General features: G+C 40.4%; 1 protein-coding gene across 1 annotated transcript; it reads right to left on the reverse strand.

The window, feature by feature from the left end:
- Nucleotides 1-40: 40 nt before the first annotated feature.
- LOC123974822 (RNA-binding motif, single-stranded-interacting protein 2-like) lies at nucleotides 41-21843 on the reverse strand. Its single transcript, XM_046055759.1, has 14 exons — nucleotides 21613-21843; nucleotides 14193-14389; nucleotides 10827-10885; nucleotides 7602-7693; nucleotides 5328-5485; nucleotides 4970-5049; nucleotides 4708-4817; nucleotides 4537-4583; nucleotides 4352-4445; nucleotides 4074-4124; nucleotides 3824-3934; nucleotides 3314-3394; nucleotides 3142-3223; nucleotides 41-2977 (listed from the first exon to the last, which is right to left on the reverse strand). The coding sequence occupies exons 1-13, from the start codon at nucleotides 21682-21684 to the stop codon at nucleotides 3146-3148; spliced, it is 1230 nt and encodes a 409-aa protein (XP_045911715.1). The 5' UTR covers nucleotides 21685-21843; the 3' UTR covers nucleotides 41-2977; nucleotides 3142-3145.
- Between the last annotated feature and the right edge of the window lie 3847 nt (nucleotides 21844-25690).

The following is a 25690-nucleotide window of genomic DNA, read 5'->3' on the forward strand; positions in this document are numbered from 1 at the left end:
GATACAACATGCAAATTTGAGTAATAAAAACCACACAAGCCACGGTGAAAAAAAACATTTATTTAAAAAAAAAAAGACAAGTTCAAAATCAAACGAAGTTTAATAGCTGTAGGAGTTTTTTTCTATCAAGAAGACAAAGACCTGCATCATGGCACAGACAAACATTTCATGAGAAGTTGCTTGACACACAAAACAAGACTACACGGGTATTGTCAAACATGAGTTACAAACTGACCCCCGTCTGTGACTTGATATATTGAATGTCCTTCAGCTAAATATATCTAAATACTTAGCAATCCAAAATTAGCAGCAATAGATCTTTAGACTCAATAAGTGACCATTCAGGTTTTCTTCAATGTTTCAATGGATTTTTTTTAAAATAATGGAACACAAAATAGTAATTCAAAGTTGTAAATATTCCTTTGCTTCATAGATCTATGTTCAGAGTAGTTTGATATAACAATCTTTCTATATTAGCAGTGCATGAACAAAAAAAACAATTCCAGTCAGAGGTCAAGTCCACCAAATCTGAGTAGCACTTCACTATCCCTTCCAGTGAAATCTAAGGCATTTCTGTGAAGTTTAATCTGGAAATGAACGGTGTCATGGTTTAAAAGAAGAAAACAGCGTCAATTATTCAGCAAGTTAGCAAACAGGACTAGACAAGACACATTATATGCAACATAAAAACTGCAACTGGATGGAATGGTGAATTAACATCTAACACAACCTTATGGTGGCCACAGAAAAGAAAAGTAGGGTAGACGAGTGGGCAACCCGCCTCCACGTGATGCACACCTGTCTTTTTTTTTTTGTTAGATTTTCTACATTTGCTACAGTCATTAACAACCACATTTTAGTGTGACATAGTTCCCTTTTTTAATGCATCAATATTGCTAACAATGAACCAAAGATGAACGCGTCTGTCAGAAAACAAACAAATGTATGCAGTAACAAAAGCCATATGAGCCAGAATGTGAAGTCATATTGTGAGGTGTCTTTTTGATATCTGTAGTATTGCATTTATAAGGATAATAAATTAATTGCATAGATCATCAGACCGTGGGCATGTTTTCCGAGCACTGGACGGAAGAGTTAAAGGATGTGGACACAGTACCAGCTGTGAAGAGCCATGAGACCTACTGTAGTTGGTTATTGCCTTTGAGTCTTGTACACGAACTGAATCTACATTGCTCTGGCAGGATGAGGTATGTCAAGGTTTTGAACATATATTTCTACAACATTGTTCCCAACTGCTTGGGGCACAAGTCTGTCACAATGCATCTGAACCTAGCAGACATAATTAATCTATGATCAGGAGTCACGTGCCAACATTCGTGACACAGACGGAACTGAAATGTCTTGAAAACACAATAAAGCCTGTTTGACATCAACACTGAAACCAGAACGAGAGAGAAGTACGCAAACAAACATACAAATCACAATTTCAAACAAAGAAAAAAACTTGGAAACATCTGTTTCTCACTATTTGAAGCACACTACACACTATCAAAAATAAAAATCAAAGCTTCTTTGAAATATAGGATCAATCTTAAAAGTATTAAAACTGAACTTGAAAAAAAGATAACCTTTAAATAAGAAAGGTAAAAATAATAAAAGTAAAAAACAACTACATGAGGGTGAAAAATGGAAATGCAAAGGTAGACAGCCAGTATTAAAGCATTGATATACTGGCCAAAATAATCCACATTGATAGTGTTTTCTGAAGATATAACAGGCCAGAGCCACGTTTCTACCAGTTGATCCCCATGTTTGTGTAATAAGAACTTCATATTCTAATAACAGCAACTAATTCTTGCTCCAGAAAATACATTTTTGGGGACTTTGTGAAGATTCAGATTCCCCTTTTATAGAAGGGACATGAGGAAAAAACTGAAAACACAGCAATACATAAATTGCTATGTACAATTTGGTATCATGTTGTTATTGAAATAACTGAAGCATTACTACACTGATAAAAGGAAATCAATAGACGGCCTAAATAAATTTAAATCTCTTATTTACAGGCAGCTCCGTGTGACATGTGATCCCTATTACGCAACTTTGGACTTCATCAAGTGGAGCAAAGTGAACCAATATTTAGAACTTTCTGATAATAATCTCTGGAATGATTTAAATCTATTAGCTCTTCTTCTCTATGAAATCAGTCATTAATGACCAGCATCTCTAAATTTTCGTCTTTTTTGCAATCTGATTGTCTGAAGCTTTGTTAAGATTGTTGGAACTATAAATTATTTGAGTCAAGTGCCATAAACATGCGATCCCACTTCAGGTGAGCTTGTATACGTGATAAACTTGCTACCACTTTGAGAGAGGCTAATCTATATCAGCACCATATCTGTCTAAAATATGAGTCACCAGCTTATTGAGTGACTTCAGTTTGGTTTGTTTTGAGCCATCTGTATTCAACTAGTTGCACCATATCAATCAAACTGGGACACATGAAGCTATAAACACTCCAAAACAAAGAAGTATGTACAAAAAAAAGGCAGGTTTCAAAGCCTGAAAGTATCAGACATAAAAGTGAAGTGAAATCAGCTTATTGTACAAAAAGTCAAAACAAAACATGACTCAAAATAAAACATGGTGTTGAAATATTCTTTTCCTGGTTTCATTCTAGCTCCATGGAGTAGTGTTAGAAAAGAAAATGAAAGACGTTCAAAAAACCTTTCATACGTGTGTAGTGTGTGTATGACTTTTGTTTTCTTGACGGTTATCAAAATAGATGCTCCTTGTTCTGTTCTTCCATATCCCATTGCCTGCCGTCCTCTGGCCTCGCTTGGAGTAAAAGAGTTTGTTTTAAAATATGAGTCTGTAGAAAATATCTTTTTTTTTTGTCCTGTCTGTGTAACAGTCCGTGGTTCCTCCGAGTGTCTGGTGCCTTACGTGCAGAGTCGCCATGCCGAGTTTCAGCGCACTGGACCCCTTTAGAGTCACTCCGGCTCCAGAGGAATATCTGACACAAAGTGACAAGACCTGTCGGTTAAAAACAAGCGCTACTGCTGCATCGTCTCCGTTTGCAGTCATAACTGAACATAAAAGGTTTTTAAATTGAAGTGTATGCACGTACAAAGACGCTAGCACAATCACAGACGAACGCTAGCTACGATCAAAACCCACCTCTTCACTTGTTATGCTGGTAGGAGTAGGTTGTGTGTTCTGTGGGTGTCTCTATGGCAACCGATTGTTGGACGGCACTTTCCTGCGAGGGAGGCCGCAAACATTAAATCCATGAGTGATTGTTTCACATAACATTTTAGTGGTAAACTGCTCAAGTGAGAATAAACATTACCTCAACTGATATGTTGGTAGCAGGCACTTGGGTGTACTGGGGGATGTAAGTCCCCTGCATAGATGTGTTTGCAGGCATATACTGCAGGAGAAGAGAGATCATAAGCTCATTAGATATGACGGCTATTATTGGCAATAACACTGTCAAATAAAGCTGCACTAGACAAGATTCATGTGTGAAATTACACCTGTCGTTATCACTCTAAATTACAAAAAGGTGAGCTGCAACTCCAGAACATCCCGTCCAATTATTAGCTTGTTCATTTACCCAATTTGCCCACATAAAAGTACAGTTATCTCCATGCTAAGGATCTGGTATTCCCCTGAAAGTAGCAGATGAACAGCCAGGAAAGGTTGAGATCACTACTGACATCACCTTATGTGCCTTTTGCGTGTTTAAATTTAAGTGTTTTTCAGCTGCCATTTTGAGCCATTAATGTGTCAAATAGCCTATAGTGCAGCTCTAAGTGTTAAATATCAACAGTGCCTAAATACTGAATACTCTACTGACTGTCCCACTGTTGCCCATGGAGAGGTGGCTGAGCTGCTGTGTCAGGGGCCCAATCATCGAGGTCGGCTGGATGGACATGGTGTGGTCCATCCCTGGCGTCAAGACTGCTCCCTATAAAAAACAAACACTAGCGTTAGCTCTTGCCATCAAGACAACTGTCAGACTGACCGAATGTGAAAGCAGCTCAATCTTAAATGGCTTCTCCTGCAACAAAAACAGAGAGGAAGGCCAACAGCTTCAAGTTACTCACTGTGGGCGGCATGATGTATGACTGATGATGTAACCAAGATGGGTTGTGTACCTGCAGGAACAAGAAGACATGTGTAGCAGGAGAAGGTTACATAATGTAAAAAGGTTCAGGCATAATAGAAAATAGACAAGCAAAGACCCATAAATTCAGCTATATTGTTTTTCAAAATAATGGGATTAATAGGTATGTGAGTGCAGGCCCTGGCTTGTTTAAACGCAAGTCTTCCACAGATTAGCATCTTAACTAACACCCCAGAAGCTATGAGGGTCTGAAACTACCTGGTAGGCGGACACAGGTGAATGCATGTATGGAGAGAGGGAGGTCGGCCCAATCATCCGGTTGGGGGCAATGTTGTAGGGAGAGGAGTAGAACCTACAGAAAGAGACACAAAGTTGTTAGTCACCACAACGTGATCGCACTCCCTCTGGGTACACAAGGGATTTGTCAGACTAGTAGTACTGACCCGTTCTGTAAGGCTGTGGTGGGGTCATAAGTAAGGGTCATTCCTCCCTGGAAAAAACAAACAAAATAAAGGTCTGTGTCATTTTGGTGCTGCTCAATGAACTATATCACAAGAAATGTTGCATAATAAAAGCATTTTCACAGAAGTCAAGAGGAAAAATCATAAACTCACAGTCTCTCCATCCCTCATCCAGGGTCGGCCGTTCTGCAGATATTTTCCTTGGCTCTGACGCTTTTTCTGGCCTCCATCAGCAAATTTACACAACAAGGGCTCTGACGGCACTGGACCAGTCAGAAAATATTATGTTATATAACAAAATATAGTCTGTATCACGAATGTAAAACTCTTTGGATGAATTTATGTCTTCAACAGCTATTTCTTGTTTAAAGATGCTACAATCAAAGATGTCGTGAAGAAAAAAAAAAAATTTCACCTGGAACTCCAGGGGGAGTCTTGATATATTTTCCATTGAAATGTTGGATGATGGCTTCACATTTCTCTGTTGACTCCATCCTATTGGAAAAGGTCATTAAAAACAATAACTGTGTAAGAGTAGCAGGTTACAAGTTATTAATATTTCCAGTTGGAGAATTTCTACCTGTACTGGCCACTAGAGGGCTCACTCGCCATGATTAATACAGTTTGTAACTTCAGTACCGACTTCAGTACTAATTTCAGAATTTGCCTTTGTGTAACTGGATATTTTCTTCAAAGCACATGAGGCTACACCATCACTTATCAACTTTAACCAGCTATCCTAATGCATTTAACTAAATAACCAAAGCGTATACCTGGCAAAGCCTACTCCTCGGCTGGTTCCATTGGCGTCACGGAGGATGCGAGTGGAAATGGCCTGGCTGAAAGGCTTCAGCATGCTCTCCAGCTCCTGCTCGTCCATGGACATTGGCAGGTTGGAGATGTATAAGTTGGTGGGGTCCTGCTCCTGTTGCTAAATTGAGAGAAGCACAGAGAGGGTTAACGCATGAGGATGTGGACCAGACAGAACACGTTGTTTCCTTGTGGAAGAATGACTGTATCATGATGTCAGGAGCCCAAAAATCAAGAGCCATACAATAGCTGCCCGGAATAGTATGAGGGAATTTATATAACCTTTTGACAGGAAGTTTGCAGGAGATTAGACAGTTAAAAAACAGTCTGAGAGAAAGGGTAGAGGATTTGAAGTTGAAGGTAAATTTCATTTTGGCCTTGTATGAGAATGTGAGCTGCACAGAAGAGGTCTAAGGAGAAAACAGATATTCAGAGATGGCGGAGATAGTATTCTGGCTGGACTACAGCTGAACTTCTCTCTCATTTTTACTGTCTCTATTCCTGTCTCTTTATTCATCCAACTCACTCCTGTTCTTTTTCTTCACACTCCTCTCTCTTAATCCATCACCCGTATGTTATTACCAAAAGCGTGGAAGACAGGCCCATTGTGTGAGACTCGCCTCTTAGGAGGATGAAAGCGCAGGATCCAGGTAATGTGATATCAAAGTATAATTACATTTCAAATGGCTCTCCATACATGGACGATCTAAAATGATTATGTGCTCTCGCTCGGCGGAGAATCACAGGAGAGACCTTTTGGACAAAGACCTTTAAAAATGATCTGGGGAACATCTATAGCATTACGCTATCATCTCCCCACGAGGCAAACATTATCATCCTGTTTCCTAGGTCATGCTAATAATATGTTGCTTGCATTCAAGCGGTTATATTCATGTGGTAATCCCGACCTTGAGTGCAGGCACAGAGGCCGACTCTGTTGGCTTGCATAAATCAGACAAATTATGCAGCTTCTCCAAGTCTGAATTATTAGAAAACAACCTGAAAGACACTTTTGAAGTGCAACAGTTTAATTTTATGCTTTTGAACTCTTTTTCTTGTTTCTTTGCTTCCTGCTCAAACACATTTAATTCGACCAACTGCATTGATAACCAATCTGTATCACCCTCTAGCCATTATGCATATTCATTATTTCAGAGTGCAGATGTGATTAAAAACCTGTAAATGTAGTGTGAATGAATTTCCATCCTATGAATAATGCATGTTGAAGCGTTGCGACCTGCGGTGAAGGTGATTTCTCCTTCACCCCCCTCCTCCTCCTCTTCCTCCTTCGCAGCAGCAGCGTGAACTAGCAGTGAAGCTCGAGCCCGTGAGAGCGAGCAGAGACGACCTGCTGCGGGTTTCAACCGCGAATGAGTCAGACGGAGTGAAGGGGTGAGTGGAAGCAAGTTATTTTGTGAGCAAGGAGCCGTATGAATGTCAGTGATCCAGCTTAACAAGAGATCAGCTTTCCCAGGGTGTTGGTGTTGTGCGTGCTTGTGAGTGTGTGTCATAATCCGGTTCAGGCAAGGCTGCATGTTTGATTGTCAAGTGTGCTCTTCGCACGTGCGCGTGTGTGTGTGTGTGTGTTGACAGGGAGGGTGGCTGGGCATAGGGCCCTGCTGACTGAGGAGCTGCTCAGACACTGACTCAGATGCCACCAGGGAGAACAGACAGGCGCTTTGTACAGGGAGCCCTGGGACACACTCCCTCAACACTGTCACCACTATTAAGGATAATGCACACACATACATACACATCATGTACACACGTACACCTGTGTGCAGCCGCGCTCTTTTGTTTTACACACACATATTCTACAGTGCATTAATACCCATAAATAAACCGATTTAAGCATACACCCATATGCACACCGCCCAGCAAACACGTGCACGCACGCACACACAAGCCGAGGCTTAATTGGCTTATATTCCTGAACCATGCTCATATAACAACATGGAGAGAAAGCAAGACAGAGAAAGAGCTTTAAAAGAGAAATTCATAACAAGCAGATAAGGCCGAGGAACAACCTTTCTGCTACAAGGTTAATAATTCACCATTTAATTTAGAATTAATAATTCATCCTACACCTTTTTGCTGAGTCACAGTCAAAATGTCAAAGGTTTTTGTCATGTGTTGAGAATTTAACTCTTAATACTGACCAATAGTTTGAATTAAGCTGGTCCCATTCTGTAAGAAATAAACCCACCAAACATTGACATCTCTACTGGAGTTCTTACCTTGGCCATTTGAGCCTGCACTCCACCCGCCTTCAGCGCTGTCACTGCCTTCTGAGCTGAGGCTGGACTGTCAAAGTCAACAAAGCCGTAGCCTGCAGGGATATACAGCAAAACATACAAGTCAGGGATATGCATACTGCGGGACTCTATGGACACAGCCATGTAATTTGAACTCATGAAGCACTTAGAGTAGTAGTGTTTGAATCTGAAGAGACAGCCAACTCTCTTTGAACTGGGCTTCTCCATGGAAGACAGATGAAGGGTTACACAACACTGCCTATATTATGTCACACAATACACACCTGTTAGGTATAGTGTGAAGTTTAACACAAAATAAACACTTGGCAACCGAACAGCTTTATTGAGAACAACTAATTGATTAAGTCGTTTATTCTGAAGGACTTCTTCAATACGCATTCATTGGATTTATTCTTTATTACGGAAACATGGATTAATCTGGTTGAGTCCACCGCCTTTTCGGAACTGTTGAAACCTCCCGAGTGTACTTTTATTAACACACCGCATACGACTGGACGTGGAGGAGGTATTGCCACAATATTAAAGAGTCACTTACATTGTAAGCCATTGTCGATGGCTTTTACGTCATTTGAGCTAAGTTGCTTTGAACTGGGTGCGCGTAATCCTGTTCTGTGCGCGGTGATATACCGGCTGCCAAAGCATAATCGTGACTTTATTAAGGACTTTTCTGATTTTATTGCTGTTGTAAGGACAAATTATGATAAGATTTTAATTGTTGGTGATTTTAATATACACGTCTGTTGCCCTTCAAAGGCTATGGTGAAAGAGTTTTTAGATTTGATTGATGGTTTTATTGGATCTTGTACTGTCCTATGGGCTGCCTATTGATAATGTATTAGTGTCTGATGCTATTTTTTCGGATCATTGTCCTGTCATGTTTGATTTTGTTTTATACGATTTAGTAAAACCACCCGCTCCCGTGCGTCATGGCCGCACTCTTAAGCCCGACACCTCCTCGTGTTTTTCTTCTTTTTTTGCTGCTCATGTGCAAGCAAACAGAAGCTCCGCTGCCTCAGACACAGAGCAACTAACAAATGTTTTTCTGTCCACCTGTTCTGAGGTCCTGGACACTGTAGCTCCAATAGGAGCCATGCGCCCTAGACCAAAGCCTGAGCCATGGCACTGTGAAGCCACGCTCGCAGCCAGGCGAGAGTGTAGAAGGGCAGAGCGCCGGTAGAAAAAGGATGGGCTGCAGGTGTCTTATCAGATTTTACAGGACAGCTGGAGAAACTATCAAAAAATTGTTAAAGCTAAACAAACACAATATTTTTCAGAAATAGTTTCTCAAAATGCCAACAATCCACGTGTTCTTTTTAAAACCATTGGGTCTATGTTGAACCCTCCACAATCCACCTCTATTGAATTTTCACCTGATACTTGTGACAAATTTTTGGACTTTTTTAACAGTAAAGTTTCAAATATCAGAGCCAATATATTGCTCCCCTTTTTAAACTTCTCCTTAAACATGCACTGCTCAGCTATTTTTTGTCAGTTTGAGCCAGTTTCACTGCCATCTCTTACAAAGATCATCAATCAAATTAAACCCTCCACATCCCCATGGACCCTGTCCCTCCACACCTTTTCAAGGATGTGTGGGAAACGATTGGCTCTCATGTTGAGGAAATTACAAATAGTAGCCTGTCTTCTGGAGTTGTGCCTGCATTTTGTAAAAAAGCAGTGATTTTCGATTTAAAAATTATGATCAGCTTTTGAGAAATGCACTTAGATATTTTTCAGTCAGGTTTTAAAGCATTTCATAGCACTGAGTCTGCACTTTTAAAGGTTTTTAATGACCTGTTTTTAATGACAGATTCTGGTGATTCAGCCATTTTAGTGCTTTTAGATCTCACTGCTGCTTTCGACACAGTTGACCACACAATTCTTTTATCTCGCATGGAAAACTGTGTGGGAGTCAGGGGGACTGCCCTAAAATGGTTCCAGGCATATCTTTCAGGGAGATGCTTCTTTGTTAAAAATGGGAGACTCTACCTCATCAACTGTGCCTCTTAACTGTGGGGTCACTCAGGGATCAATTCTTGGTCCTATTCTTTTTGCACTGTACCTCCTTCCACTTGGAATAGTTTTTAAAAAGCATGGCATCTCCTATCATCTTTATGCTGATGATTGTGAAATTTATATGCCAATCAGAACTTGACTGGCATATAAACTTGACTGTTTAAATGACGTGTGGTTAGCCCAAAATTTCTTAAAACTAAATGAGAGTAAAACAGAGATCATGCAGTTTGGCCCCACTAACTCCATGATAGACTTGGGCCCCCTTAATGACTTTGTGCATCCTGTTGTAACTAACCTTGGGGTCAAAATAGACAGTGATTTTAAACTTGACAAACAAATAAATGCGGTTGTGAAATCTAGTTTTTATCATCTTCGCCTTTTAGCCAAAGTTAAACATTTTTTGTCTTTTAACAGTTTTGAACAAGCTACACATGCTTTTATTTCTTCTCGTTTAGACTACTGTAATGCACTTTATATCGGTATAAATCACAACGCACTTTCACGCTTACAGTTAGTCCAAAATTCTGCAGCACGTCTTTTAACAGGAACCAAAAAGCGCGCTCATATAACTCCAATTCTTGCCTCATTGCACTGGCTTCCTGTTTGTTTTAGGATTGATTTTAAGATTTTATTGTTTGTTTTTAAAGCTGTGAATGGACTGGCCCCAACATATATCTCAGACCTCATCCAAATTTATATGCCAGGCGTCAAATTAACAAACACCCTTTGGCTTACCTGACTGTCATAATGGAAATCAATTTAAACATGCATGAACAATTTAAATAATACTTTGGCAAGTACTATTCCCTGTCACTTATTATGTTATTATTGAATCATTATTCTTACATTCAAACTAAATGCGATACTTGTCTCCCAGACAGTTGTCATTCCCAAGACTGCAGAACCTCCGATTCCTATTCAAGACTCTGTACATGTTCGAGCGACCCTGGGTCAATTCCAGCGTTATTAACACCTGAAGTTACAAATAGCCTGTCTTTTATTTTATTTTTCATACAACAGGATTTTTTACCATTTAAGTTCCTGTTAAAATTCAACATAAAGATCACATACTGACATATATTTGAGCTGGCTTTGCCACTTCTGTATGAACTGACCTTTCAACCTCTGCTCAACAGTTGCTTTCAACCACTTGATGCCTTTACACCTCACCTTTGCACTTGTTGGTAGTCTTGTCCAGGATGGCCTTGGTGGATACGATTTTCCCATACCTGAAAAAAATAAAAAACTACTTTTACGCTCATGGTACGTCCTTACACTGTGTATTGAAAAATAATTACTTGTTTACATTCAATATTAGCATTGCAACATTGCCAAGGCAATGAGGTTTCTCTCTGAAATTAACACACTAAAGCTGATGATAGACGGACGGAGCAACTTTTAGAGCAATGGTGCCAGCTTAAGAGATTGTGCTCCATGATGACCTCCATTATTCACCTGACAGATTCAGTGCAATGACACGGAATACAATCTAATAATAAATTATGTGCATAGGGAAATCTTTAGAGAGGGGGTGGAACACAAATTAAATGAAATAAGAGTAATGACCTGTGGGTTTCTGCAGAAAGAACTATAGATTTCCTATATGTTATTCATTCCTGCTCACATACAAATGTCAATAGGGACTCAAGGGAAATCCAACATGATGTCACAATATGGTAAAAATAAGACTGCTTTACAATGCACTATCAATGTAAAAATCCTGCATTATCTGTGCAGCTGGCCAGCTATAGATACTGCATATGCATTGGATAGTGCCTGGCTCGGGCAAATGCTCCTGTGCTGCAGAGTGTCTATCAGTTTCCATCTCTCCAGGCATGTGCATGCAGTGTAATCTGATATGCCTCTCCTTGGCTGTTCTGTCCAATGCTGGCTCCAAGCCATACTCTCATTCTACTAACCAGCTTCACTCTAGGCAGTGCTCAGCCCTACACTGGGTCTTAGTGCCCCCACAATCCAATCCAGCTTTCATCCGGTGAACACTGCACCACTGCCACAATTTATCTGTGCTATAGAGTCACTTTCAAAAAATACGGATTAATGACCTGCTAGTGTAATCTGTTGGATTACTCCAAATTGAAAATCAAAACATTAATTTAGGATTACTTAAAAAACCTAAAAAAAAAAAAGAATCTGTAAATCATAACTCTAACCCTTTATTCCTTTACCAAGATGGCTTAAGGTCTCCCTTGAAGATGATGACGTTTTTATGGAAACATCCAATAATTTTAAATTATTCATTTGGAAACAACAACAGTACATTACCACATGTTCGCAATATAAATATTGAAGTATATACACAGTATGTTCAAATTTTACTTGAAATATGTCTATCCAGTCTCAATATACAGCAAGGCAAGAAGACCAAACCATCATTGGTGTGATCCTAAAACAGTGTTTATCTTTGACTTAAGTTCGCATTACAGAACCCACTCCCTCTTTCTGCTAAATTACGTCAATCCACTGAAGGCTTTGAGATATTATATTTATACTCAGTGGCTTTTAATAGTGTCCGATTGCCTGTTTATCTTCATTCTTAGGTTTCACTTGTGTTTATACCCTACATAAAAAACACTTAGTATGTTAAAAATGCATTCAATTCAAGGTATAACAGACAGATATTGTAATATATTTTTAATTATTTATCCTACCCAAATTCTTTGCAAATTGAATCCATCCATTGTTGGTTAACTGAAGGTCTGTTGTATTATACATTGACTTCGCATTTAACATTACTATTTCATAGTGCATTTCTGATTGTAAGCCATAAGATGCTGCCAGCTAGACTGAATGCATATGCCAACATTGTCTTCCTATATTTTCATACATACTTCCCTTCCTACCAGTCTGTGACGTCACATTATCACCTGTATTTAAGCTGTGAGCTGTGCTTGCTGCAGTCTGCTGCTTACACAGTTGAGATACCCATTTACTTAATTGCGCTCAAGAACTTGGACTACATGATGATGCAAAGCAAAAAGAGGGGCTAGAGACTCAGCCATGTGTGAGAGAGCACAACATAGTCCAGCCCAATGTCCATCCATGATCAACCACCAGAGACGGACCGGGGCAGGAAACGCAGTGGGGCACGCAGAGAGACAACTGCCGGGGCCGGAGATGGAGGACCAACCCCCATCCCCTCCTCTCACCCCTCACTCCCAACACAGTACACTGTGCATACAACAACTCTCAGTGTGGGGGAGGGGAGCATAGGGAGTATTGTTTCCTGATATTATGCACACATTTAATGTTCAAACTTGAGTTAAGCAAGTCAAATTCACACTCCATGACTTGTCGCCCTACTGTTTAACATCCTCATCTACAAGCATTTCCCCTGTTAACTATTATTGGTTACAGTATCCTCTCTCAATCTGGTTTAACTGAGAATTACATTGGCCTTAATGTGGTCTGCTAAAAGGCAAATTTCATGCAGTGATTTTATCTGCTCTGTAAAACAGAAACATGAGAACTACCCCCACAGAACACCACCTGACACAAACCCAGAACTCCATTCACTCCTCCTCCCCCCTGATTCTCTCCATCCACCCCCTACACCCCCCACCCCTCATGCCATTGCCCTTGTTTGTCTTTCCCTTTCCCCTGGGCTCGCCGTTTCCTGTAGGGTTGGGCAGCCTCATGTGAGCCATATCTTCCAGACAGCTGTAAAATAGCAGGCCTCTCCCTCCCTCTCTCCCTTATTCACTCTCTCTAGCCCCCCTTTCCCTCCTTTTCTCTCGCTCTTCTGGTCCTCATCACCAGGCTCCAGAATTCAATTAAGTGAACCCAGATCATTCATCTCAGCCCTACTTGTTTTGATGTCTTCCACTGAAGGCCTAACAAACATATATCAGATGGATTGGATGATGCTGTTGTTTGATGTCTGACTACATGCTGCCCACAGCAGAGTTTTCAAAGACTCACACTCACACTGATGAGCAACATAGTGTGGTATTTATAGTGCAGAATATGACTTTGAATTAGGATAGCACAGTCCCATTGTCATTGTACTCATGATGGCAATCTACAAGACTAAAACACAGACGAGCAATAACTCAAACAAGCCAAAAGTAGAAGGAGCAAGAGGAGACATTCAGAAAGAATTAGCGTGAAAGAGGGAGACTAAACATTCTGTAGCTAGTTGTTGGAAAGTCTGAACCTAGCTATGCCAAAGTGAAAGGTCTTAGTTTGCTGCCCAAATGATTGTTGGTTTTTCCATGAGGCCACTAAATGATGGGCCTTAAAAGCATGTGGATGAAAATGTGGCCTTCTTCTCAGATCCACAAATACCTGCTACGGTGCGCTTTAGCATTTATGTGCATTTCAAGTGTAAGGAAGTCGCCATGCGATCCTTGATGCATTATGCTGGCCAGCCATCACACTCCATGCACCCATTGCTCTGTTCTACCTCAGTCTACTCTGCAACTGCAATCTGTTTCATGTGTGCAGCGGGCAAGCAGAGAGAGATTTATTGGGTGTACATGTAAAGGTTTCGAGCAACTGTTTTTTTAGGTGACTTACGGCTGACAGAGTTTGACCAGATCCTGGTCTGTGGTCCCTGGGTGGAGGCCACGGATGTACAGGTTGGTTTTGCTCAGCTGCTCTCCCCCACTGCTGCTGCTGCCATTGCTGATGGAGGAGGTGGTAGTGCTACTATTGCTGTTGTTGTTGGGGCTTGGAGGAGCCATCTGATGGTTGGAGGGGGACACATACGCCTGCTGCAGAACAAATAGAGGGCATAGTCAGATTTGGAATGTACAGTCGTAAACATAGCAGATACTGTGATACCGTGTAGATTAAATTAAATTTATACACTGGATATGAATCAAGAACAGTTAGTTAATGGTCTAATAACTGACCTGCTCAAACTACATACACACAAAAAAGGCTCTGAATGTGCCCTGGTTTAGCAGAGATGGAAATAATACAAATCACCAGCTATAAGGTTACATAGATACTGAAATTAAAACAAAATAATTTCAAACTCCTCTACAGGCAGCCAGCAGCAATTCAGTCTCTCCGGTATACCGTGCTTGGGCAGGAGATGAAGGAAGTCAATGCCCATTGTCAAGTCTGCATACCAAAGGAGGCAGGCTGGCAAATTTGGAATATTAAGTATGATCCAGTAATGTTGTAAGATTGAATGTCTTAATAGACTAGCTGTTATGAAGTCATTCATTAAGACAATACCATCCATACATTCATCGTCAACCGCTTATCCTTTGTACAAGGTTGCAGGGAGACAATAATACACCCTGTCTTCATGTTGTCAGGGACATCAATTCTGACTTTATCCAAGCTAGAAACATGTTGCCTGTAAATGTATTTTACATTCAATAGTGAAGGCTAGGACATAGAATCACTCGACTGCAGTGTCTGTATATCTGATAGACAAGGTTTTGAAATGTAAATGTAAAAGTGTATAGCATACATGGGAACTACGCTTTGCCGATCTTGTGAAGGCAAGTGAGCCCATTTCTGAATGTAAAAACAAAGTGTATATATTAAATCTGGCTGGAATGAATGTGGCCCAGATCCACACTGCTGCAAGAGAGGCTTTTATGTTGTGGGTGAAAGCTGAAAGGGTTTTTGCGAACAAGTTTTCATTGGGATTATTTGAAATAGCTCCAATCTAAGCTGTTCACAGGGAGATCTGTGGATTAGCTACAGTATCCAGGACATTGTTTCTGGAAAGCAACTTGGCTTTTTCAAATTTTATTTTCCAGTGCTTTGAGGAGCAAAAAACAAATTCCTTTCACCACTATTGTGTTGGGGTGATGGCAAAAATCTCAAAACCTAAACTATGTGAATGGCTGGATACCAGTAAAAATGTTTTGATTTTTTTTTAGATTTGAGTAAACTGACCTGTTAATTTGAAGATACTCTTGAACTAAGAATTACGGTCGAATAGCATATGACTGTATATACCAACAATGTAAAAAATAATATGCTTTGGTTATGTGCTTGTACGTAAACTTCGCATCTGCTGAACTGGTTTCATGAACTGGCACCTCAATGAATGCATGCAATGAGCATGTCATTGGTTGTACCCACATACAAGGAATCTTAAACGCATGTGCAGATGTGCACATACACTTAACAATTTTATGCACCAACTGTTTTCAAAAAAATCTTAGTCCAGAGACCATAGACCATAGTCCAGAATAAACCAAATCAAATTGCCATGGACATAAAATGTCAGCTAAATTTGCCCTTGGTATTGCCTTCCTCTCAGTACTGGTGGAGGAGGAAGTGTTTGATTAGTTAGGGTCAGCATGCCTGGCCCCAGGGAACAATGGGATGGCTTGTTGAACACCACAAGGTCAGCACTGGAGCACCAGCTTATTAACAGAGAGGGAGTTGTCAAAAGACTGCTGGAATCAAGCTAATTATGACCTCTCTATTTCTGTCTTCTCTGGATCTGTTCTAACCACCTAATACAAGTTTAATTCAGATTCCACAAACATAAAACTATGAGGGAACATTTCACAAAATCAGAACTATGATTTGAATGTTTAAAAGCAAGCTGTGGTTTGAAAAGAGAACAATAGGATTTTAATGTTTAAAACTAAGACATGAATGTTTGTTTCATGCTCATAATATTGGCAGTCTAATGCAATGTTAAAAACTAAATTCTGAGATTCCCATCTGGTCTGGATGTTGGAACATGTAAAAGGGGGGAGTTCAAAACAGTCCAATATTCGTGGCCAGGGAGAAAGAAAAATCAACCAGTCATGTCTGTTCCAATCAACTAATGGAGCTTTTACTAAATGCTTTTTATTAATCACAAGTCACGTCAGTCAACTCACAAGTTCCAACAACGGCTAAAATCGGCAGCAGGGAGATGGGCTAAAGCTGCAATAAGTTAGATGTTGTGTTCGTTAGTACTTTGTGTGTAATTTTTGCAATGTATCCAACAATGTAAGCTCACAACAAGGTGTTCCTGAGCTCTGAATGACTTGTGTGGAAGCAACAGCATAGCTAACATTTAGCTAGCTAGCTAAATGTCCTGGATGGAAGCTCACGTTAGCTGCTGTTATTTAACACTGTATCTTAGTTTGGTTAAAATAATTGTTTTTCCTGGTTCCTAATGTTCCTGACACTTTTCAAATCACTCTTGTATAAGATTAAATCGATTAAACTTTAAGCCCCTCACAGACATGGAATCTATAAAATCTTAAATATGACTTCATTTTATGGTTGAAGGAAACTACTTCTTATGTAATCTACTTCAAACTAACTGTCTACATGCTAGCTGCATACATATAACATAGCATGCAAATTAATGACATGTCAAAGCATGTAAGTCATTCTATATTCCCTAATACAAACACATTTTGACCTAAAATCCTGAATACAGGAATAATGTGCACTCTGATATCTCTTATTACATATAACTTATATACTGAATACATATACTTATATACTATATACTGAATGTGTAGCAACATTCTTTTCAGACACTGCTGACATGAGTGACATGAACAGAAATAGAGTTGCAAAAACATTTTGACAGTACGATAACTGTCTGAGAAAGTATCACGGTATTACCCTATTATTATTATTATTAAGTTTCTTTGGTTGAACAAATGCTTTTTACAAAATAGTATGCCCTGGCAAGACATGAAACTTGTTATAAACTTGAAAGAAATATGGAATATATGGAAATTTTAGAAACACTAAAATGGTACAATTCAATTCCATAGATAAGCAAATGTACATAGTATGATAACCGTCAATTTTCAAAGCTGCAACCCTAACCAGCACCAATGAATCTTTTGCAAGCTTTATTGCATCCATTGCATCTCAGCTGCCTTATGTTTTCCACAATGTTTAAGAATCAGCCTTTCAAAGCTTACTCCCTGTCTTTTTAGTCAAGCTGGGAAAAGCACAATGACTCACAGAGCCCATTCATCTTGGTCCTCTTCTCTCCCTGTCCTCTTTAGCATCAATAGTACACTGTTTGTTTTTCCACAACCATAGCCCCTTCCTGTGCTTTCCCTTGCCTTCACTGTAGGCGATCCGCACAGACTATCAGGAGGGATGCACCTGCGGAGGCCTGGGGAGATAGGATCTGACGGGAGGCCGAGTCCGGGCCTGAGCCTAGCTAGTGAGGCCTGTCTAATTGGCATCTGAGCTTGTTAGCGGAAAGTGCTAATCCCTCTCATGTGCTCTCAAGTCAGAAGGTAGTGTCTCATTACGACCGCTCTGCTAGGCTGCTTTTGAAAAAGGAATGGCAGTGAGTCAGATCCACACCTACTCCCCATCTGCCCCAGCGCCAGCTCCAGGTGTTTTGCCACCCATGTAAGGCAATGCCTAATGTTCTGGTGCAGACACAGGCAAATATGCGTGCAGAAGAACTCAGAAAAGCAGGTAGAAAGGGAAGGGCAGAAAGTACGATAATGTGCTAGATTGGGAATCACAATTCTCATTTTCTCATCTTTAGCATATAATAACAGTTAAGTCTGTTCCCAAAACTGATTACTGAGGCCCCATCCACACTACTGCGTTTTCGAATTACAACGGAGACCCTCTGCTACGTTTGCACCTCCTGTCCAGACTAAAATGGCGAAAACGAAGACTTGCCAAAACGGAGGACTTTAGAAACGATGAAGCAGCCGCTCACGCTCGGCCCTCTGATTGGGTCTTGCAAAGCAGAAACACGATGCTACTGACCGGATTTTTGACATGTATTTTTATTAAACTATAATGTACGGTGCAAATAACACTTTTGCCTACACTTGTACTGTGCATGTCGCCGTTTAGGCTACTTTGCAACGACTCCCGGTCTGTTTTCCGCCGCCACACTCACATGTTACATTCAGTAACAGTCCCAGCTCGTTATTGGTGCATGCAAAAAAAACAAACAAAAAAAATGGTCTGATGCTTCCTCTGTATTTATTTATTATTTTGCCAAATCTTCTGTAACTACGGAATAGACCATCTGCTTTCTGTTTACACTGGCATGCGCATGCCCAGTGTACCTGAACAGGCCCTAGCTGTGCGTTTTCTGTCGTTATAATGTAGACGGAGATCAACTCCAAAACGCAGTTAAAACGCTGGTGTGGATGGAGATCATGTTTGTTTTAATTCTCCGTTTGTAAACTAAAACGGAGTAGTGTGGATGGCGCCTACTCTTCAGTCCACAGCTGCCCTCTTAACTTTTTACACTGTACCATACATCCAGTGTCCTCTCTGAGCATTCTTTACATTCCTCTGCAATACACAAATGTTTGTATTTCTCTCCTTGAAGTGGACAGGCATTGTGGGGGATTAGGGTTCAAGCTGTCATCATTAAATTGAGCTACATTCCTGGAAGCATCATAATTCTGTGGGAACTGGCCTTCTTGACAAGACAACATCAACCCTGATAATTACAGAAAATCCTCCTGTGCACATACAATATCCACACATTTACAACTGACATACAGAAATGGATATGAAAACAAGAGGCATTTATTTTTATAGTGTATAAAATTAATCCCATCCTGCCCATGAATAATTCTCAGTTGCTTCCATCAACTCTACTACTACTACTACTACTACTCTCTGTATAGAGAAGCTGGAAATATATATGGTCCTCACGTCCCCATTATTATCAAAGAGTATGCAGTTGTTGCAGAAAGATAAATCAGCTATTTTCCGTATTATTATAGTTGTGCAAAAAGCATAACTACAGTAATTGGCCCACAGAATGGTGCAGAGAACGGGAGTGAGCTCCAGGCAGCAGCTGAGGACTGATGAGGTGATTACAGCTGGAGGGAGCAGAGGTGATGCCTGTAGGGAGCACAGGTGACTCAAGGACTTTTCTCACCCAAGAGAGTGCCAAGTGATGGAGGATGTATGCCTTTAATTCCAAAGTAATCGCAAAGATATAAGTTTGATTGCTTGCCATTTGAGTGCTACATATCTCTGGCATCACAAACCTTTTGTGCTACTGATACTGAGGATGTTAGAACCATAGTTAGAACAATGGTACAAAAACTTCTTAGTCTTAGTTCATTCCATTAAGTTATTTCATTTAATTATCTTTATCCCAAAGTTAGTACTTTGTTGGCAAATATATGCTAAGAAAAAAAATAGATGCATGTTGCTTATCATTATCAACAAAATGCTACTTTTCATTACCATACAGTATAGCATTCCAATAATGCACAAGTAAACCTTCAACAATATATTCTCTATATTGCCTGCCTCTATACTGTTTTAAAAACACATATCTTGTATCTTGCATGAGAGAGAAATATCTTAAATGTGGAGTCCTACCTGCTTGGCTAAAGAAACTTTAAAAGGCACCGTAGAAAAGATCATAGCTTTACAGATACAATCTCTCTATATTATATATCTCTGCAGCTGTTGGGAAGTTGGGAAGAACCAAATTTGATGAAAATCCTTGGCGTCCTGTGGCTAAAAGGGGAGACTTCTCCTTGCTCTCCTTCTCCTGACTTAATCCAGTTTCATTAAAAACATCAGAAAAACCTTAACAGATGCTTTGAAAAAGTATTTTTTCAACAGGTATCCGGCACCCCAAAGACAGCACTGACCGTCAAGAAATCAAGGTATGTGAAACACACAGGGGAGAAAGACAAAAAAGGCAGGGGGGAGTTAATCAAAAGCAGAGGAAAGGGGGGGGGGGCTTAATCCTTTCTTTTCTCCGCCCTTTTTCCCGTAGCAAAAAACACAGACCAAGGGGTTACCACTTGACACTGGATTTACAAGTCTTCCCTCTGTGTGACTTTGGCGCTCTAACAATGCAAAATGTGTGTGCATGTCTTCTTTCAAGGAAAAGGTTTGAGTTTGCAGAGCCCCTCTTGAAATGAGCACATTGTCTGAATCCGGGATTCCAGGAATTCCAGGTCATTAATCTGAGCAATCTGAATCCCCTGCCAGCCGCGAGGCAGGGAAGGGAATAACACAGGGAAGGAGAGGAGGTATTTGATTTCACCTTTGTTCAAACATTATTCAAGAAATGCTGAGAGTCATTCATCAACATACTTCATATGCCACTCCAGTCACACTTTAGCTGTAACATTTTTAAGGCACAATTTGGCATGAAATCTTCAATTTCTTCAAGACTCAGCACCCAAAATGCTCCAAATCCTAGACACGACTAACAGTTCACACTGTGGAATTGTTGGTGAAAACAATCTTGTCTAATCCTGTTCTTTCTATAAGAATCCCAGAATTTAAAACGTGAAAAATCTATAGTCTGTACAAAGTGGCTGAAAATAGATAACACTGTCACTCCATTAATTATTCATATAAGAAGACAAGCGAAATTAGACCTTCTGTTGTCATTGCTCTATAACTGACCTGCACATATATTGCATCTGCATTAGACTTATTACATGGGCTCAGTAACTTTCCCTTTTTTTCATAGCGCCTTGCAATCCCTCTCAGTCGTCATTAGTAGGACTGAAGGGGCGGGGCATATCAGTACGCGTAAAATAGGGGGGGAAACATTGCTAACTTGTGGTAAATTCAATGAAAACATAACCTAAGCGAACACGCAGTTGATTCAAACCTCACAAATTGATATAAAAGTCGAAAATAATTAGCACTTTTAGCTTATTCGGAGCCTTACTAGTATCTGCAGCACATTTGTAAGCTCTAACGTTACTCTGCGTGCAGGCTAGGTGTACGAAGAGTACAGTACAGCAACCGTGGAGGGGGGGGGGGCACGAAAGCAAACTGTAGAGGTAATATACATCCAACAATACAACAGGCACCGCATCACTTTGTTACAGTGTCAAAAAAGCCGACAGCAAAGTAGAGAGCGTTTAAAACGTACCCTGTGATCCACTTTCAAGGACACTGCAGCTTAAACAGCCAAGCAGCTTTTTTAACTGAGGAGGCAGAGCTCGAACAAACACCGCAGCGAGAAATTACTCAAGTGTTTCAGAAAGAGGAGACAGAAGTAGGCTGTGGTGTTTCTATTTACCCTTTTGCTGTTTTTGCCGGTGTAGCCGTTGTATGGGTTGATTCCTGTCCTTGGCGGCACCGAGAGCAGCATTTTTACGCGGCGCTGTGTCCGGAGGAGCGGAGGAGCGGGGAGCCAAGGCAGTCAGCTGACGTCAGCCAGGGAAATACAGGCAGGAACAGCGCGAGTGCTTGGAGTCGCTCTTCCCAGCGCTCTGATGTGCTCCACACACAACACTGGCTATATGCTTGTGTGGTATATCCGACTTTATCTCTGGGCTTCTTAGCCTCCTCTTCAACCACTGAATGATAACACATTGTAGAAGATAGCCTAAATAAGTAGGCAAAATTCTACAGTGCCAAGTCATCAAAGTAACCCTGCAGGGTTAAGGATTTGGCGAAGAAATACAGACAAGCTGATCCCAATATTTGTACCTTTTAGGTTTTACTGTCAAGCTAAGTGTGCAATAATGCATCAGAAGAGAAAAGGGATTTCACACTACTATTTACTGAGTAGACATCCCTCACAGTAACCTGGAATAACTTTTACAGCCATAGGGTTTGAATAATTATAACATTAATTAATGTTAATAAATTTATAAAAAATTACTTTTTGTCCAAATGGCATATGTTCCATCCCCAAATTCCTAATCAATACCTATGGCATCAAAATCCTTGTCAAATGTTAAAAAATAGCAAATCTGGAAACACTGGCATTCTCTTCCATTCTGACCATTTTGTCAAATAAAGCACATGTATCTCCTAAAGGCGAGAATCTTTGAAACAGGATTTAGACCATCCTGGTTCACTAAACAAATGACATTTATCCATAGTTAGCAGCTCTTTATGGCTGGCCAGCCTTTATCTACTGAGTAACAGTGAAGTTCTATGAGATAGATTACTGTCTTTAGAGAAATAAGAAATCAAAGAAAACATTATTGAAAAATGACAAACATGGACAAAATCAGAACAAATCATCGTATTGACCAGACAATGGAATTCAGAGACTGTTACATCATCGTTACAGAGACCTGCCCCATCAACATCCCGGATCAAGTACTCGGCTGTCAGCGCAAGATTCCGGCAAGATGAGAGGAAGTGGACTCATTTTTTACATCGATGATGGTTGGTGCTCAAACGCAGTCAAAATGGACTCTGTTTCCCAAGTGTCAGACTGTTTATTGGGAAGATGAAACTTTTATGTTATCATCTGTTTGCTGCTGTTTACATTCACCCCAGATTCAAATTCAAAAAATGCACTGTGGAATGTTTGGGGTGTATACGTGTCTGTATATATGTATATAAGTAACTGTATATATTGATTTATTTTATTGTATATGCTACCATATTTTAATATAGGCCTACACTTATGCTGTGTGTGTATCATGAAGGAATTACAAATTTCATTTCCTTATGCAGCCTTGTGCTGTATAATGACTAATAAACAACCTTGTACCGTGAAAAGAGGTTTAAACGTTCTACATATACTCTGTGAACAGAGGCAACCCTCAGCATGTCAGAACAGAAGTGTAATTTCTCTTTGTTGTGCTAACATGTAACATGAGAGATAAACGTTGTCCAGCATTTGTTACATTATGCTATTTTTGGAGTAAACTAGTTGTATACACCAGACATGTAATCAAAATGATGTAAGTCACACAAGGAAAGTGTATTGCCAGTGAAAACCTGAAAGTGATGCTTTCCTGAAAATATACTTGATAGTTGTTTTTTGTGTTTGTGGTGATACTGGAGCTTAAAGTGCACCTACCTTTCAGTTTACTTTTTCATCACTTCTTATATAATGCTAATGTTAACGCTGGAAGGTATAACTGCATCTCTACTAATTTCTATGTTTTTATGTTTCTGGATCTGGAGCTGACCCAAATTTACATATAACTCTTGATAAACAAGATAACTAACTCAAAAATGTATTGCATGTTGCATCCCTCTGCCTTTGCATCAATTGTCATGCCTTGAGAAGAATAAAAAAAGTATTTGTATCAACAGAAGTTGCTTGGCAACTAAATCCCTTGACCCCTTTGCCTTGTCTTGCCTACCCTGACTGATTAGCCCTCCAGTGTGTAGAAAACACATGCAGTTGTTCACTCAGCCACACAGTGTGTGTTTCTAGCAGTGGCATTTGCATAATACATCTACAACTGCAAAATTCTGCAGCACAGAAAGACGGAGGACAGGCCTACATACTTACGTTAAACTAGATGCACAAGGGATTTCATCCTGATTTCATCATGAAGGTCTAGTCAGACAGACGGAAGAGGCTCTGCTGAATTTATAATCTCTATCTCCCCTTCTATCTCTCTGTCTCCCACACACATGCATTCACACAGTGTCAAAACTTGATGCATTGGTTTCATTTGCATAAAAATAACATTAGACTGCATTGCCATCATTCTTTCCAGCCAGATATTGACGCTTTTTCGACTGGGACGCTGTTTTCAGAACACAATTAGGTCAGAGTTGTTTACTCCCCCCTGTTTCAATCTATGCAATGTTTTGATATGAGTGTGCAAGTGTTCAGCCAGATGGGCTATGAGTTCCACAGAGCTCAAGGACAGTTTGGGGAGTGACTCAGTCAGCAGACCCGAGCCAGCCAACACACACACACACTGAATTCACCAGTAACAGGAATAGTGGGGCCTTTTGGGAGCTGTGGGTTTTGGGTAGGGTTTCCTCCACTAATAGAGAAAAAAATACTCTGATTTGATTAGTAACTATATACTACAGATTCTGTTGATCAAGCAATTTAATCTAGAATAATAAAGAGTTGAATGAAGTATGTTTCCTGGTAGAACAACCAAAATATTACATAAAATAACACCTGCATTCTCTACAAATCTCCTGTGAAAATGTCATGCTGAACTTTGTGTTAGAGTGAGGCTCTGGCTAGTGGCTTGTATGGGGGAGAAGTGAGTTGGGATGAGTGATGGGGGGATAGGGGGTTAGGAGAACACAGGCTGCTGGTGCATGCTCCACATTCCTCAGGTGTTGTCAGCATAGCTTGCTCAGTAATTACCTCTCTGTGAAAACATGCACACAGCCACACTTTACTAGCAAACTAAAAGGCAGCAACCAAGAGAAGCTGTTAGGGGGGACATCAGAGACAGATGGGAGCACATTTATATTTACATTTAGGCATAATACGAGCTGGAATGATTATTTTTCAAGAGAACGAGTGTGCCAGAGTAAAATTTGTTGAAAAAATACAGGCGTGGTGTACTTGTGCATGCAGTGCAGCTACAGATGCAGAGCGTGGCTGTGTGAGAGTAAGGAGCTTGAGTTATACAGCAATCCATCTTCTCTCAAGGATATGGGCAGGCTGGGTAATGACTGTAGCCAAGCAGACCGTGGCATGTGAATCTAGCAGTGTGATACAGATGTTCAGCTGCAAAGATGGTGGTCAGCCTTGATACACAGAATCCTTTATTAACTTTGCATACAGGGAGCAGATTCTCGTGTTCTTCTCTCCGCATGCAGCGTTTCATTTTTTCTTTCAGATGTCATCACTTTCATTATTGACACCACTGTCACCAAAGAAGCAGGTTCTCTCTGTCTGGGAACTAGCCCACCCTCCCCACTCTTTGCCCTGCACTGTCTCCTTGGCTGGCTTGCTAAAAGCTGAAGGATTGTGTGCAGATGTGCCTGGAGAGAGGCCAGCCCCTCTGCCCTGGGAGAACATGTGGTCTGGGAGTGTTTACACTGGCACTCTTTCAAGCTGTCTCCCACACAGCATGCTGGCGTCTGTCTTTCCTGGATGACAATGCTCATCTCTCCTCCCACAAAGGGGGCATTCTCAGGTTGAGGTGACACCAGCGATCATGTTGATTTGAATGTAAATAAAAAGTAAACACATTTGCTGACATCAAAAAATGGTGTTTTCCAGTTAACTTGAATAGGAGCATTAATTATACACATGGAATGATAGTTTGATTGCCCCCCCAAAAAACTTTTACCATCCTGCTATACTTACAATTTCCCCCTTAAGCCTCATTGTGTTTATAGTCTGTTTTGATGCTAGGAGTGAAAATATGCTTGGATTCAACAGATATCACTTCAGGCAAGTATTTTACAAATTCTCGACA

This window comes from Micropterus dolomieu, linkage group LG08, assembly GCF_021292245.1.
Source record: "Micropterus dolomieu isolate WLL.071019.BEF.003 ecotype Adirondacks linkage group LG08, ASM2129224v1, whole genome shotgun sequence".
NCBI classification, from domain to species: domain Eukaryota; kingdom Metazoa; phylum Chordata; class Actinopteri; order Centrarchiformes; family Centrarchidae; genus Micropterus; species Micropterus dolomieu.

Bases quoted from the DNA above. Each gene is read 5' to 3' on its own strand.
- LOC123974822 (XM_046055759.1), bottom strand. From the start codon at position 21,684: ATGCTGCTCTCGGTGCCGCCAAGGACAGGAATCAACCCATACAACGGC. The intron at 5,050-5,327 runs GTATACGCTTTG...CTTTTCCAATAG, and splicing joins CGAGGAGTAGGCTTTGCCAG to GATGGAGTCAACAGAGAAAT. The intron at 3,935-4,073 runs GTGAGTAACTTG...TGTTTTTTATAG, and splicing joins CATACATCATGCCGCCCACA to GGAGCAGTCTTGACGCCAGG.